This window comes from Mustelus asterias, chromosome 2, assembly GCF_964213995.1.
Source record: "Mustelus asterias chromosome 2, sMusAst1.hap1.1, whole genome shotgun sequence".
NCBI lineage: Eukaryota > Metazoa > Chordata > Chondrichthyes > Carcharhiniformes > Triakidae > Mustelus > Mustelus asterias.
The window spans coordinates 15942581-15960251 of NC_135802.1; the positions used below are offsets into that span (position 1 = coordinate 15942581).

Below are 17671 nucleotides of genomic sequence, written 5' to 3' on the forward strand. Positions count from 1 at the left end.
ATTTTTTCCAACATCTTGCCGACAACAGAAGTGAGACTCACCGGTCTATAATTCCCGGGGAAGTCTCTGTTCCCCTTCTTAAACAATGGGACAACATTCGCTAACCTCCAATCTTCTGGTACTATACCAGAGGCCAACGACGACCTGAAGATCAGAGCCAGAGGCTCTGCAATCACTTCTCTTGCCTCCCAGAGAATCCTTGGATAAATCCCATCCGGACCAGGGGATTTATCTATTTTCAGACCCTCCAGAATATCCTGCACATCCTCCTTATCAACTGTAATACTGTCTATTCTACTCCCCTGCAACCCAGTGTCCTCCTCAGCTATATTCATGTCCCCTTGCGTGAACACCGAAGAGAAATATTGGTTCAATGCTTCACCAATCTCCTCCGGTTCCACACATAACTTCCCTCTGCCATCTATAACTGGCCCTAAACTTGCCCTAACCAACCTTCTGTTCTTGACATACCTATAGAACGCCTTAGGATTCTCTTTAACCCTATCCGCCAAAGTCTTCTCATGTCCCCTTTTAGCCCTTCTAAGCTCGCTCTTCAACTCCCTCTTAGCCAATCTAAAGCTTTCTAGTGCACTACCCGAGTGCTCACGTCTCATCCGAACATAAGCCTCCTTTTTCTTTTTAACCAACAAAGAAACTTTTTTGGTGCACCACGGTTCCCTAGCCCTACCAATTCCTCCTTGCCTGACAGGGACATACCTATCACAGACTCGCAGTAGCTGCTCCTTGAAAAAACTCCACATGTCGGACGTTCCCAGTCCCTGTAATCTCCTGGTCCAACCTATGTTTCCTAATTCTCTCCTAATAGCCTCATAATTACCCTTCCCCCAGCTAAAACCACTGGCCCGAGGTTCATGCCTATCCCTTTCCATCACTAAGGTGAACGTAACCGAATTGTGGTCACTATCACCAAAATGCACACCAACTTCCAAGTCTAGCACCTGGTCTGGCTCATTTCCCAGCACCAGATCCAATATAGCCTCACCTCTAGTTGGCCTGTCTACATACTGAGTCAAAAAACCTTCCTGCACGCTTTGAACAAAAACTTTGAACAAAAACATGGACTGCAGCGGTTCAAAAGGCAGCTCACCACTACCTTAAGGGCAATGCTCAATGAATGCTGGCCTAACCAGCGACACTCATTTCCCAAGAATGAACAAATAAAATAAATATGCAATAAGTTTAAATCCTTAAAGTTGTTTTTCTCCATAATACCACTCTATCCCTTTTCACTGAGTGATTGTCTCATTTACTTGGACTACATAAATGCAAGTTATTTCTTCCTAACCGGCACTAATCTGCTTCTGATTGTAATATTATATTTTAATCTCAAGTTTCCAATTTTTGTATCTGCTGCAGTGAGAAGAGTTTGATAAAAAGTCTCTCTGTGAGAGTTTGGCTAGGAAAGAATACCCAATTATAAAGGAGGTGGCTGGGCTGAAATTCCACTACTGATAACTTCTGAAGGAACTTTTGTTGTCTGGCACCATTCCCTTTTTTATTTAAGATGGTGACAAAACTTTTTAAATTAAAACATGATCCACTTACAAGAGAATGGCCAAATCAGGACTGCTGGGCAAGCAATGCATTTTTACATGAAAGAGCGATAGGCCATCAGTTTGCCTGATGTATTGAGTTACCAGTATAGCCATCTTATCAGAAAGTTCCCAAAAGCTACTTCTGCCTGACTTGAAAAGTGTTAAGTTTATTTATTAGTGTCACAAATAGGCTTACATTCACACTGCACTGAAGTTACTGTGAAAATCCCCGAGTCGCCACACTCCGGCGCCTGTTCGGGTACACTGGGGGAGAATTTAGCGCGGCCAATGCACCTAACCAGCATGTCTTTCGGACTGTGGGAGGAAACCAGAGCACCGGGAGGAAACCCATGCAGACATGGGGAGAACGTGCAGACTTCGCACAAACCAGGAATTGAACTTGGGCCCCTAGCATTGTGAGGCAGCTAACCACTGTGAGGCCGTGCCGTCCATGTCTGCATGGGTTTCCTCCAGGTGCTCCAGTTTCCTCCCGCAGGCCAAAGGCATACAGGTTAGGTGAATTGGCCATGCTAAATTGCCCCCAAGTGTCCAGAGATGTGTAGGTTGGTGGATTAGCCATGGTAAATGCGTGGGGCTACGGAATAGGGAGGAGGCTGGTTGGGGGAGCTGGGTGTGCATGAGAGAAGGTTCAGTAGATTGATTCCAGGAATGAAGGATTTGAGAGATTGAGTTTCTTAAGCTTACACTCGCTGGAGTTTAGAAGAGTGAGAGGAGATCTGATTGAGGTATATAAGATGCTAAAGGGGATTGACAGGGTAGATGTGGAGTGGATGTTTCCCCTGGCCCCGGACATTCTTGAATGAGAGGCCATGGTTTTAGGCTGAGGAGTGGCAGATTTAAAACAGAAATAAGGAGAAATTACTTCACTCAAAGGTTTGTGAATCTGTGAAATTCTCTACCCCAGAGTGCTGTGGACGCCGGAACACTAAACCAACTTAAGGAGACAGGTTTTTAATTACTGGCAGGATGATGGGTTTGGGGAGAAGGCAGGAAGGTGGAGATGAGGCCAAGATGAGATCAGCCTGGATCGTATTGAACATCGGAGCAGGATTGAGGGGCTAATTGCCTACTCCTGCTCCTGGTTCTTTGATTTGATTTATTATTGTCACATGTATTAGCATACAGTGAAAAGTATTGTTTCTTGCACGCTATACAGACAAAGCATACCATTCATAGAGAAGGAAAGGAGAGAGTGCAGAATGTAGTGTTACAGTAGTGTTATATTCTCGTCAACTATGTAAAGCAAATAGCCAATTTTAAAACTTTATTCAATTTAAGAAAATTGATTTTTTTTTTTCCATTTCAGTCAATGGTGAGCAAGAGAACCGAATACAGAAAGGCAATGGATATTTCCAGGTGCCACCACACACTCCAGTCATATTTGGTGAGGCAGGTGGTCGCACTCTCTTCAGGTATTGTCTAATACTATTACCTCTGATATTGCTCTGGCCAGCACAGTTTGGACTACATGGCGGTTTCAGTGCATGTCTTTAGAAGAATGTTAACTAATCGGCCTAGACCAATGCCTACTCCTATTACATTACAAATGCCAGCTAAGCCTAGAAGAAATTAAACATTAATTCTGGCATGAGAATGAAAAGGACGAAACTAATCTTGGTTTGCGCTATAGATTCAATCCAGTTAACAGAACCTTTTTGTTTCTTGGTGCCCAGATTCATGAATATTCTGTTTCCAAAGCTGTCGTCGACACACCTGTATTTTCCCCTTGCGTTTATTCATTCTCCCTATTCCTAAATCATTGAACAATGAGAGTAAAAGTTTATTAAATTATTTGCAGACTTTTGTGTCGAGACGCAGGCGGTGAAACTGAATCCATGCTTCTGAATGAAACTGTGCCCCAGTGGGTCATCGACATTACTGTAGACGTAAGTAACTCCCTGATTCAGTCCTCTCCATCGGCATGGAAGTGCTCTTAACATCTTGTGTCTCGAAATACATGATGCAGCATCTTTGTTTGATGTTCAGAAACAGTTTCACTACTTCTGTAACAACAGCATGTATTTATAATGAAATGTCCCAAGACCCTTCGCAGGAGCATTACAAAATAAAGTATGACACTGCACCACATGGCCAGATAACCAAAAGCTTGGTCAAAGAGTTGGTTTTAAGAAGTGGCTTAAAGAACGAAACTGAGGTAAAGAAGCAGCGAGCTGTAGGGAGGGTGTTCCACAGTTTGCTGTCTGGGCAACTAAACACAGTAAGAAGTTTAACAACACCAGGTTAAAGTCCAACAGGTTTATTTGGTAGCAAAAGCCACACAAGCTTTCGAGGCTCTAAGCCCCTTCTTCAGGTGAGTGGGAATTCTGTTCACAAACAGAACTTATAAAGACACAGACCCAATTTACATGAATAATGGTTGGAATGCGAATACTTACAACTAATCCAGTCTTTAAGAAACAAAACAATGGGAGTGGAGAGAGCATCAAGACAGGCTAAAAAGATGTGTATTGTCTCCAGACAAGACAGCCAGTGAAACTCTGCAGGTCCACGCAACTGTGGGAGTTACAAATAGTGTGACATAAACCCAATATCCCGGTTGAGGCCGTCCTTGTGTGTGCGGAACTTGGCTATCAGTTTCTGCTCAGCGACTCTGCGCTGTCGTGTGTCGCGAAGGCCGCCTTGGAGAACGCTTACCCGAATATCAGAGGCCGAATGCCCGTGACCGCTGAAGTGCTCCCCAACAGGAAGAGAACAGTCTTGCCTGGTGATTGTCGAGCGGTGTTCATTCATCCGTTGTCGCAGCGTCTGCATAGTTTCCCCAATGTACCATGCCTCGGGACCGCTCGACAATCACCAGGCAAGACTGTTCTCTTCCTGTTGGGGAGCACTTCAGCGGTCACGGGCATTCGGCCTCTGATATTCGGGTAAGCGTTCTCCAAGGCGGCCTTCGCGACACACGACAGCGCAGAGTCGCTGAGCAGAAACTGATAGCCAAGTTCCGCACACACAAGGACGGCCTCAACCGGGATATTGGGTTTATGTCACACTATTTGTAACTCCCACAGTTGCGTGGACCTGCAGAGTTTCACTGGCTGTCTTGTCTGGAGACAATACACATCTTTTTAGCCTGTCTTGATGCTCTCTCCACTCCCATTGTTTTGTTTCTTAAAGACTGGATTAGTTGTAAGTATTCGCATTCCAACCATTATTCATGTAAATTGAGTCTGTGTCTTTATAAGTTCTGTTTGTGAACAGAATTCCCACTCACCTGAAGAAGGGGCTTAGAGCCTTGAAAGCTTGTGTGCCTTTTGCTACCAAATAAACCTGTTGGACTTTAACCTGGTGTTGTTAAACTTCTTACTGTGTTTACCCCAGTCCAACGCCGGCATCTCCACATCATGGGCAACTAAAGGCATAGTCGCCTGTGGCGGAGTAATTATAATTGGGAATACACAAGAAGCCAGAATTAGAGGAGCGCTACACTGAATTGTTTAGTGAGGCCTTACTAAATTACCAGCAAGCAACTGAAAGTGATTTATTACAAATAAGATATATTGAGATTCCAAATAAAATGCACAGATTTTCAGGATCATGAAGAGATTTCCATTGCAATTGAGGCTTTTTGCAAGATCGCTAGGTCCTTGGAGACAATTGCCTTGGTGCCTTGGCTAGTTCTTTGTGCTTCTGATTGTGCAGCACCAAGCCCAGCAGAATCCTATCTTTGCCTGCACTCGTGTATTCTGGAAGAGGTTATTAGATGTCGATCAGAACTGTTGATACTTGGGCTTTCTTCCATCCTTGCTTCCAAGTGAACATTGAGGCAAATTGTGCTATTGCAGCGACTGCTTAATCTGAGTTCCAGCATCTTTAGGGGGAGGTAATGGCCTAATGGTATCGTCACTGGACTGGTAATCCAGAGACCCAGGGTGAAATCTAAGGATCCGGATTCAAATCCCATCAGGACAGAAAAAAAATAAATCTGATGACCATGAAACCATTGTCAATTGTCGTAAAAACCCATCTGGCATCTGCAGCACGCTGGCACAGTGGTTAGCACTGCTGTCTCATAGCATCAGGGACCTGGGTTCAATTCCAGCCTTGGCCAACTGTGTGGAGTTTGCACACTCTCCCTGTGTCTGCACGGGTTTCCTCCGGGTGCTCGGGTTTCCTCCGGGTCCTCGGGTTTCCTCCCACAGTCCAAGGCTGTGCAGGTTAGGGAGAGTAGCAGGGTAAATGTGTGGGTTACGGAGGTAGGACAGGTTGGGCCTGAGTAAGATGCTCTGTCTGAGAGTAGGTGCAGACTCGGGCTGAATGGCCTCCTTCTGTACTGTAGGGATTCTATGATATCTTGGTGTGTACAGTTCAATACAATTGCCTACCTGGCATATAGGGGGCAGCAGAGTACGCAATGTCCCCATTGGTTTCTAAATACTATCTTTTCAAATGAATGTGCCAGATGTTGTTGCCATGATGGTTAAATCTTACGCCACAGTGAACCATTTGCCAAGTCTCCCTGTCAGATTTCAGTTGGATCACCTCAGTGGTGCCTTTCGAAGATTAAACTTGATTAACATTAACCTTTAAATTAAACTTCCTTAATTCCTTGTGTCTCTGGTACCATTTTGGTTCCTCACCTGTGTTTCATCTCAAAATCAATATCATGCTACCTGTGATTAGATAACCGGAATTGTATCTAACCACTTTTAATATGTGTGTCCCTCCACTTTGATTTTTTAATTAAAAATAAAAAAATTTGCCTGCAATGGTGCCATGCTTTTATTTTTAAAATGGGATGATGCAGAATTTTTCATTCAGCAACTTAGAAAACATGATGGAAAATCTGAATGGGAATCTCAACATCACCGACACTTTTTAAAACCCAACTCGACTCATTAAAAAAATTCCATAAGACGTCTTGCCTTTACTTTCCCCTTTGAGTTTCTTGCTCTAGGTTTATTTTTCATTGTGGTAGCTGTGGACCTTCTGTGACCCGTTTGTTTTTACATTCTTTTTGCAGAAAAACATGCCCAAATTCAACAAGATCCCATTCTACCTGCAGCCTCATTCTTCTTCGGGAGCAAAGACACTTAAAAAGTAAGTAAGGATAATTTTAAAACTCTTCAGGGCCAGGGGTGGAGTGCAAGGTGAGGCCAGGAGGTGGCCTAACAAAGACAAGGGGGCAATGTGGAAAGAGAACTGTACAAAAGAGATGGGAAGGCTCATGATGGCAGGAGAGGGACAAGGAGGTGGGTGAAAAAGAAATAGGGCGGCACAGTGGTTAGCACTGCTCACAGCGCCAGGGACCCAGGTTCAATTCCGGCCTTGGGTGACTGTGTGGAATTTGCAGTACTCCCAGTGTCTGCGTGGGTTTCTTCCCACAGTCTAAAGATGTGCAGATTAGGTTGATCAGCCTTAGTGTCGGGGGATTAGCAGGATAAATACGGGGGTTACAGGGTTAGGGCCTGGGTGAGATTGTTGTCGGTGCAGGCTCGATGAGCCCAATAGCCTCTTTCTGCACTGTGGGAATTCTATGATATGCGTTTCCCCTGAGCTGAGGATTTGCTCTGCTGTAGAGCTGAGAACAATTGTCTCTTTTTCTTCACTTTTGGATCTTTTCTTCTTTGCACCTCAATTAGTTCAGAGGGAATGTGCAAGTAAAGATTTAAGCCTGTTGAGTTTGTACATCAAACATTGTGCTTAAGTTATCAAAGGGGTGAATTTTGTAAAGTAATATTATACAGATTGAAAATCTGGTAAAGACTTGCTGAACTTGATCCGACTTTATTTAGTCTTTCAGTGTTTAATGTGACTATTATAATTGGTTGGTGAAAACTTTACAAAAGATTAACTGTCAGCACTAACTGCAATTTTTTTCCTTTAAAGTGTTTAATGTGCTTTGTGTTCACCTGGTACTACTCTGCTGATATCAAAAGACAGTTGAGGCAAAAATAAACCTGGCAACCAGCCTCATGAGGCCTTAGAGAATCCTTGGTTAGAAAGAACCCTCTGGAAAGAGGAATAGGCCATCAAATCCCTCATTCCAAATCTGTGGATAATCAGTCTCTAATTGGTACTAGTTGCCATCACTAATGCCCTTTGATCTCCCATTCTAAGGGGCACTAACAATCTTCCTGGGTGCTGTTTTAAAAATAAAATTGGGCCACGCTATTAATATCTCCTAACAGTCTTTACAGGGATGATGGAGAATTATGACTGAGGTTTTTGTAGCTTTTAGTGGAAAAGGTTTTATAAGCAAACTCACTGTCCGGTGGCTGTTCTCATAGTACAAGAGGCAAGAAAAAGCTTATTAATCCTATTAAATATCTGGACATGATTCATCTGTAAGCTTAATGTACCTAAATCAGTAGCTGATTGCATAGGGCAATGTTGGAGGATACAAGTCTCCATTCTCTCGTGGTCTATCTTGAAGAGGCAAGCGAGTAACAGTGCGATCAGCAATCTTCTATCTCTATTTGATTGCTGTCCCTAATTAGGATCCAATTGTGCTCATTTGACCCGGGTTCGAATGTGGTGGAATTTGAATTCATTAAAGAATATCTGGAATTAAGAATCTACTGATGACCGTGAAACCATTGTCGATTGTCAGAAAAACCCATCTGTTCACTAATGTCCTTCCAGGAAGGAAATCTGCCGTCCTTACCTGATCTGGACTACATGTGACTCCAGAGCCACAGCAATATGGTTGACTTGCAACTGCCCTCGGGCAACTAACGATAAATGCTGGCCAGCCAATGATGTCCATGCCCCAAAAATGAATTTTTTAAAAAGTTCAGCTTTGACGATTTCAGCATACGTTGTTGACGTTTGCTTTTATTTACAAGAAACATTTTGCGAGACTTTAAAAAGGTGTCAGAGCTGGGGCAGGCCAGCTTTCTTGTCTTGTCAGCCATGGTGCCTCTTTTTCTTTCATTCTGATCTGCTCAACTTTTCCAATAACCCTTCTTTTGCAAACAAATACCCATCCATCCTTTCAGCACCTCATGAGCTGGGCTAGTGTCTTTCACATTCCCAAAGTCCAGTCTGAGGATTTTATTTTTCCAGATTTACCCAAAAGCAAATTAAAGTTTCAAAATGTTGTCCCTGAGAATGTGGCCATTGCATCAAGACCGTATTTATTACCCAATCTTGGTTGCCCTGACCAGGCGGTGCTGGGCTTCCTCTAACCTGCTAGCTGCTTTACAACTGTTTCCATTAGTAGGAAAGACTAGCATTTGAGGGCACAGCCTCAGAGTAAAGGGACGGCCCTCTAGAACTGAGATGAGGAGGAATTTCTTCAGCCAGAAGGTGGTGAATCTAGGGAACTCAGAAGGCTGTGGAGGCCAGGTCATTGAGTGCATTTTAGACAGAGATTGATAGGTTCTTGATTGGTAAGGGGGATCAAAGGTTATGGGGAAAAGGTGGGAGAATGGGGTTGAGAAACTTATCAGCAATGATTGAATGGCTGAGCAGACTCGATGGGCCGAATGGCCTAATTCTGCTCCTATATCTTATGGACTTGCTAGAGCGCATCTGAGGAAATTAAGAGTCAATCACATACAAGGTAAATCCATTTTGAAGGCCAATAAAGGCCAGTGAATATTTAAACTCGGATATGTTTGCAAATGTTCTGGGTAAACTGAGACTGCTAATTTGGATTCCAGCGGCTCACTCCTGTACTGCAATATTTCCCGCGTAACTTCAACGCTGATCCCAGGAACAAAATGTTCCCAATAATTGGGTTCTTTGTGCTGAACTCATAAAATACAGCCAGCGCTTTTTGCCAAGTTTCACCGAGAAAGAGCAGCAGCAGTTTATAAATACAATCATGTTTATGTCTGACTGTTTGAATTCCTGAGTCAGTGCTGTGGTTTGAGATTTGCAAACTGATCAGCTTAATCTGAGAGCTTCTATTAATCCTGATTTGATGCAGAAACCTTTGGCCAACTTGATTCCGTATTCGTCCACAGGCGTGTGACATCTCAGCTTTATTTTGTTCTTACAATGCAAGCCAAACTGTAAGGCCTCATTTACCTTCTGTCTATCTACTTTGCACAAGGGGATTTTCACAGTAACTTAACTGCAGTATTGATGTAAGTCTACTTGTGACACTAATAAACTTTAAAACATATACTGTGTATATGAGTCACTATGAAGTGAATATTCATTTTGTTTTTCTGGACATAAATATCATTCCGTATCTCGTTTGATGTTAGAAATCTATGATTGTTAAGCGCACCACAGTGCTTATAATATGATAGTGGGGGAAAAGTAACTAAGTAAAAACACAATACAGCAGTGACATCCCTCAGCATCTGTGAATAAAAAGGTGCATTTCAGTTTTGAGTAGGGGTCTATTGGGGTGGGGGGGCTAAATTATGTTTCTTTCCTTCTGGCTGTGGCTCAGTTGATAGAATATTGCTGCTGAGGCAGAAGGTTCAAGCCCCACTCCAGAGAATTGAGCACAAAAATCTAAGCTGGCAGCCCAGTGCAATATACTGAGGGAGTGCTGCACTGTCAGAGGTGCCACCTTTCGAATCGATGTTAAACTGAGGTCCTATCTGCTCTCTCTCGGCTGGACGTGAAAGATCCGAAAAAGAACAGGGAGTGTTTTTCCTGGGGATACCTGCCCCTCGATCAATATCCTCTAACCAATTATCTGCACTGCTGTTTGCGGGAGTTTGCTGAGTGCCAACTGGCTGCCACATTAAAACAGTGACTACACTTAGTTGTGTGAAATGCTTGGAAGGTCATGAAGTTGTGGAAAGTGAGATCTAAAATGTAAACGGTTTAAAGAAACTGCCTGATCTGCTGTGAATTTAGTGTTGTGCACTTTTTTTGTTTAATATCTTAACACCCAAGATCTTTTTGTGACTTCATTTAATTTAATACATTAATACATGGCACAGTGGTTAGCACTGCTGCCTCACAGCGCTAGGGACCCGGATTTGATTCCCGACTTGGGTTACTGTCTGTGTGGAGTTTGCACTTTCTCCCTGTGTCTGCGTGGGTTTCCTCCGGGTGCTCCAGTTTCCTCCCACAGTCTGAAAGACGTGCTGGTTAGGTGCATTGGCCATGCTAAATTCTCCCTCCGTGTACCCAAACAGGCACCAGAGTGTGGCAACTAGGGGATTTTCACAGTAACTTCATTGCAGTGTTAATGTAAGCCTACTTGTGACACTAATGAATAAACTTCAACATTAAGCTCTGCACACCCCCCCAACAACATTCAGAGAATCACATGTTCTAATCAATTGCTCACCGGCTGCAACCTTTAACCATTTTGCAGAGATCGTTTATCAGCTAGTGACATGCTGCAGGTTCGGAAGGTGATGGAGCACGTTTATGAGAAGATCATCAACCTCGACAATGAATCCCAAACAACCAGCTCCTCAAACAATGAGAAGCCTGGGGAGCAGGACAAAGAAGAAGACATTGCTGTACTGGCAGAGGAGAAGATTGAATTACTTTGTCAAGATCAGGTTAGCTTGATCCTTACTAATCTGTTCTCAATTAGTTAATATCAAACAACCTTGTAAGAGATTGTGAAGGCCATTCTGCCTGCTTCTGTGATCAGATGGAAGTTAAAGATAACGCATTCCCAATTCTTGGGGAATATTAGCCACTTCCCTATCACCGAAAAGGCAGAATAATTGATCACAGAAAATGCTGGAAGATCTGACAGCATCTGTGGAGAGAGAATAGAGCCAACTTTCCACAGATGCTGTTGGACCTGCTGAGATCTTCCAGCATTTTCTGTTTCTGATTCCAGCATCCGCAGTAATTTGCTTTAATTTTGGAATGATTGATCAACCTGTTGATGAGATGTTGGTGCAGAATGTTCACTGAGCTGATTACTTAAATCTCTACATGCCGAGAGTAATTAATCGTGTGAAGCACTTAGCGCATTTGCCAAAGAAATATCTCAATGTAAAATCCATACTGCTGTTTCCTCGCAAGAGGTTGCAAGCATGCAATGAATAGCTGAAACCCAGTTGACTGCACATTGATCATCCTACCCTGTCCTGTGTTTGAGACTTATCTCACTGCATGGTAACAACATGTTTCTCAACACCTCTCAACCTTAAATCTGCAGGTGCTTGATCCAAACATGGACCTGCGGACAGTGAAACACTTCATCTGGAAGAGCGGAGGGGACCTGACACTTCACTATCGGCAGAAGTCGACGTGATGATTAATGGGGAATGGCAGCGGGCTTGACTCCTAGAAGCCAGTACTCTTATTGTGAACTTTCTTGTCTGCACCCAATCTCATTACCTAAGCTGGGTTACAAGAGCAATAACAGTGCCCAGTGCACCGCTCTGTTAGACCCAGCTCAACTGACCGATTTAATCCAGTATGGAGAAAAGCGTCAAATCATACGGAAAATTCTAATGCTATACAATATAGGAAGACTGCAGATTGTAAATTGAAATTAATCCCAGTGCACTGTCTTAATTTGAACGGGCAGGGCGCAGAATACTGTAGATTTATAGTGTGGCGGGGATTACACTGCCCAGTGTACAAAGCATAGATAAATGATCCAGATAATAGACATAAACGCTTCATCAGTAGGTGTCCTTTATTTGTTTCTAACTCATTGTCTACACAGAAACGTTTCCTGCATGGACACCGCACTAGCTACTGCTGTCACCTTACTATATGTGATGTTATCCATCACTGCAAATTCTTGTTTTCATGCATTCCCGAGCTTTCTTTTTAGATGTCACGTAAACGCCACCAATCTTGTTGGTTCAGTTGGGAAATGAGGTAGGGAAGGGAATGTGGAAAGAGCAGATTCATCGCTAGTGTTGAACGCAAACAACGTCCCAGCTGCCAATTAAATGTGCTCAATGTTTGTGAGTTGTACCCCCAAACCGACTGTCCTCGCTGCTTGAGGTTTTAGTCTTGTTATTTTGTTAAATTCAGTTAGTGGTGCTACATCTGTCAAAGGTTAATCTTTTGATGTGCCAGAGAGGAACCGTGTAGAGAGAGAGTTCAATTGGAAAGAGAATGAAATCCGGTTAGTAGGACACGATGGCACAAGTTCCGGGTTAATGGGGCAGGTTCACAGCAGATGCCAGAACATATTCCTTTGTGTTACGATGATCAACAGCTAGGGATGGGTTGAAGCCAAACTAACGGACGTATTGTCATGGTGTGACTGATATTCTAAAAGGAAGAATTCTAACGGGCTGTAAGTCACCTTGATCCAAACCCTACCTTGTGAGAAGTTTGTTGTAAATAAGATTCTTTTTTTATTCAGCTAATATTAACAGACAAGATTTTTTAAACTTTTTTTTAAGAAAAAAGCTTTGAGACTTTGTAGTTGATTGCAAAATTAATTCCTTTTGGATGCTCCCAATCCAGAGTTGAAACATTAAGGCTCAAATAAAGTAATATTTAAATCAGTGTGGTACCTTCAATCCAATACACTATAGATACACAAAACTGACTGGATACCCTTGGTGATGTCCTGTCTCAGAACTTCTGTGCATATTTTATATTGTAAATTATAGCTGGGTTTCCCAGACCTTTCCGATTTGAGAAATTGCAGGTATTTTAAACTAAAGAACAAGTTAAGAGGCTGGATTTTGCCTTTTTTGAGCAGTGACACATTTTATGCCAGTTTAATTTTGCTGCCATCTTCCTCTACCCATTGACCTATGAACACCTACTCATTTCCACATTAAAAGTAGGAGTTGTACCACAGAGTGCCTCACAAAGAATTGAAAGGAAGTAAAACCACGGTGAGTGTTACAGTGACAGTCAAGCAAAAAGACCAGGGTAAAAATTCATTCTTAGCAGGGAGAGGCAGTGGCCTAGTGGTATTATCGCTCGACTATTAATCCAGAACCTCAGCTAATGTTCTGGGGGCTCGGGTTTGAATCCTGCCATGGCAGATGGTGGAATTTGAATTTGATTTTTTTTAAATGGCTGGAATTAAGAATCTTCTGATGACCGTGAAACTATTGCTGATTGTCGGAAAAACCCATCAGGTTCATTAAGGTCCTTTAAGGAAGGAAATCTGTCGTCCTTACCTGGTCTGGCCTACATGTGACTCCAGAGCCACAGCAATGTGGTTGACTCTGAACTGCCCGCCAAGGGCAACTAGAGATGGGCAATAAATGCTGGCCAGCCAGCGATCTCCGTGTTCCAAGTGTGAATAAAAAAAATTCTTCCAGACTAATTTCATTTTCCCGAGTTGCACAGAAATGATTAAAAACTGCTACATGTTCGCTTTGGAAGGGTACTTGTGATTTTAGTCTTGCCCTGAAGAGCTCGCACACCCAACTGCAACATCAGTACAAACTTAATGGATTTGCTATGGTCAGAGACCTTTTATTTTTGAGCTGGCTATTCGAAGCAACCAATCTGAGTTGTTGCTTACTTCAAGATAGCTGCCCATCGGGAACCTTCAGCGCTGGCACTAGTTTAGGGTTGATAAAACAATTTGAGGCTTTGGGCAAATCTCTCGCACACAAGAGGTGTTAAATCGAGGCTATTGGCAGATGTTAATGTTACACTGCACTATTTCAAAGAACAGCAGGGCAGGAATATTTAGCCCTCAATCTACATCATTAATACCCCATTATCATTTTACTGTTTGTGGGACCTTGCTGTATACAAATTAGCTGTCACGCTTACTACATGTGACTGCACTTCAAAAGTGCTCCCCAAAAGATCCTAAGTTTGTGAAAGGTGCAATATAAATGCAAATCTGTCTGTCTCCCAATAGGAACATACACTTTGTCCATGCATTTTTGTCTCCTGGACGCCATAACCGTCGGTTCCCATTTATTGATGGATGGAATATTTGAGGTTTTCACTTTGACAATGTACTGTACCACATCCAGTACACAGTTCTTCCAAAGTGTCTTTAGCTCCCATTTTCTGCCTGGCATGTCAGTGTAATTGCCAGTTATCTATTCATCTATTAGGATCTTTATTATTTGAAGTTATTTTTAATATTGAACACCGTTTAACATATGCTCTGGAATTGATTAACTTGGGAATTAATCATTTCAGGTTTCTGATTTGTAATGTCCAGAGTTCCCAAGGTGAGAGGCATGACTGTTCAGAGGAATAGTCCCACTAGTGGAACTGTTTGTCACATGGCTAATTTTCTTTTTCAACTTTGCTGTCCAGTAAAATTTATACCAGAATACTGCTACTGTTCGTGTAAATTGCTTAATGGCACCTGTTTGGATATGGTGTTGCTCGCAAGGCCAGCAATTATTGCCCACCCCGCGATGCCTTTTAGAAGATGGTGGTGAGCTGCTCCTGCCTTGAACCGCTGGCAGCCCCTGTGGTGAAGTTACCCCACAGTAGGGAATTCTGGGATTTCGATTCAACAGCGAAAAAGGAATGAAGATAATGTCTCAAGAGGTGCTGGGTTTGAGTTGGAGACAACCTCGGAATATATGTTGGCCTGTTCTGTGTTTGTAGCCTTTCAGCCCAACCAAGCCATGCTAGTGATTATGCTACACTTGAGCCTCCTCCCATCTTTCGTCATCTAACTCTATTGTCATGACCTTCTATTCCCTTCTCCCGCACCCTTGTCTAGCTTTCCATTAGATATAGACAGAGGTTTACAGCATGGAAACAGGCCCTTCGACCCAACTTGTCCATGCTGCCCTTTTTTTTTTAAACCCCGAAGCTAGTCCCAATTGCCCACACTTGGCCCTAGGTTATGTGCACCTCGGCTATTCACTTCAAACATTTCACACTCACCACTCTTAGGGTAATGAAGTTTCTTTTGAATTCTTTGTGGCTATCTTCTATTGGTAGCCTCTAGTTATGCTCTTCACCATAAAAAGAAATGTTCCCTCTGTAAGCTTTCAGAATTTTCAACACCTCCAGGTCACCTTTTGCCTTTTTTAATGTAAGTAAAGAAACCCAGCCCCTTTGCGGATATGTATACCCATGTACATTTGGTATTGACCTTGTAAATCTCTGCACTCTCTCCAGGATTTCCATATCCTCAAAATGTAGTCACCAGACTTGCATTCAATACTCTGTGTGTTCTAACCAGGGTTTGATAGTGCTTTAGTATAACTTCCTTGCTTTTCAATTTTATCCTTCCAGCAATAAAACCTAGTACTTGGTTTGCTTTTTTTATGGCCTTGCTAACCTATGGTGTTATATTTGTGCTCCCAGATCCAAGGCTCGATGTGGAGTTAGCAAAACCTCCCTCCTATTCAGTTCTACATTTGAAGGAGAGGTTCCCATGCACTTTCTGCCGCCCTCCTTTGAGAGAATGGAAGTCATGGGTTTAGAGATGCTGTCAATGGAGGGTAGTTTAGATTTTCAAAGGAAAGAATACAGAAAGTTAGATGAAAATTTGGATTTGGGTATTATTCGGCATTATATGATGAAGGGCAACAGGTAATTCTAAATACCTCCATCCCCTGTGTTAAAAGGTGGTCTTCATGTCCCTGCAATATCCAGCACGGTGGCACTGAGTGTGGCATGGTGGCACATTGTTTGGCACTGCTGCCTTACAGTGCCAGGGACCCGGGTTCAATTCCCGGCTTGGGTCACTTTGTGTGGAATCTGCACGTTCTCCCTGTGTTTGTGTGGGTTTCCTCCTGGTGCTCTGGTTTCCTCCCACAGTCCGAAAGATGTGCTGTTTAGGTGCATTGGCCATGCTAAATTCTCCCTCCGTGTACCCGAACAGGCACTGGCGTGTGGCACTAGGGGATTTTCACAGTAATTTCATTGTAGTGTTAATGTAAGCCTATTTCTGACAAATAAATAAAAATTAATTAGTATTTAGCTGTGCACTTGCGTTGCCAAAATATACAAGGCTATGGACCAAGTGCTCTCCCTCAGTGTACCCGAACAGGCACCGGAGCGTGGCGATTAGTGGATTTTCAGAGTAACTTCATTGCAGTGTTAATGTAAGCCTACTTGTGACACCAATAAATAAACATAAAAGGAACGGCAGAAGTCCTAAGTGAGATGATTTTGGATTGTCTCATCCGCAGTTCCCAAGGGGCCAAAACACAATTGACATTCTCAGTCAGATAAACCACCAGAACGGTAGGTTTGTGAAATGTAATTTTTACCCAGCAGACTTCTGGATATTTGTTCAGAAGCTGAGCTTGAGGGAAATACAAAGAGCTTGACCTGATCTGTGTTTTCGATCGACAACCGTAAAGGATGAAAAAGGTGCGCAATTGTTTAGGTATTTTGAGAGCATTGCAAAACAGAATTGTCAAATATATTATTCTTTGACCAAGTTGTTCATTTTAGATCCTACTTAACCTATCTATTTTTATTAAGTTTAAGCAGAAGTAGGCTAGAGGCAGTATTTTTGAATCTCGGCCATATGAAGCAGGCTGCTACTCTACACTGTCCAACTTCAAACTGAAAAAGTGAGAGGGCATGGGATCCAAGGGGCTGCTGCCCTGTGGATCCAGAACTGGCTTGCCCAAAGGAGGCAGAGAGTGTGTATAGATGGGTCTTTTTCTAATTGGAGGTCGGTCACCAGTGGTGTGCCCCAGGGATCTGTTCTGGGACCCTTGCTGTTTGTCATTTTCATAAATAACCTGGATGAGGAAGTGGAGGGATGGGTTGGTAAGTTTGCCGACGACACGAAGGTTGGTGGGGTTGTGGATAGTCTGGAGGGACATAGATAGGATGCAAGTCTGGGCAGAGAAGTGGCAGATGGACTTCAACCCAGATAAATGCGTAGTGGTCCATTTTGGTTGGGATGAAGGATTACAATATAAAGGGAAAGACTCTTAGTACGGTAGAGGATCAGAAGGACCTTGGGGTCTGGGTCCATAGGACTCTAAAATCGGCCCTGCAGGTGAAGGAGGTGGTTAAGAAGGCGTATGGTGTGCTGGCCTTTATCAATCGAAGGATTGAGTTTGGGAGTCCGGGGATAATGATGCAGCTATATAAGACCCTCGTCAGACCCCACTTGGAGTACTGTGCTCCGTTCTGGTCGCCTCATTACAGGAAGGATGTGGAAAAGATTGAAAGGATGCAGAGGAGATTTACAAGGATGTTGCCTGGATTGAGTGGCATGCCTTATGAGGATAGGCTGAGGGAGCTCGGTCTTTTCTCCTTGGAGAGACGTAGGATGAGAGGAGACCTAATAGAGGTATATAAGATGTTGAGAGGCA

The 17671-nt window shown here is 43.2% G+C and overlaps 1 protein-coding gene across 1 annotated transcript in view; it reads left to right on the top strand.

Moving 5' to 3' along the window:
• The window catches only part of wdr48a (WD repeat domain 48a), a 132142-nt gene extending 119196 nt beyond the window's left edge, over nucleotides 1–12946 (top strand). Inside the window, exons 15-19 of the mRNA XM_078231657.1 lie at nucleotides 2884–2989; nucleotides 3376–3463; nucleotides 6556–6632; nucleotides 10825–11017; nucleotides 11632–12946. Coding sequence (XP_078087783.1) covers nucleotides 2884–2989; nucleotides 3376–3463; nucleotides 6556–6632; nucleotides 10825–11017; nucleotides 11632–11727 — 560 coding nt within the window. The 3' untranslated portion in view covers nucleotides 11728–12946. The remainder of the gene's footprint in view (nucleotides 1–2883; nucleotides 2990–3375; nucleotides 3464–6555; nucleotides 6633–10824; nucleotides 11018–11631) is intronic.
• Nucleotides 12947–17671: the final 4725 nt, after the last annotated feature.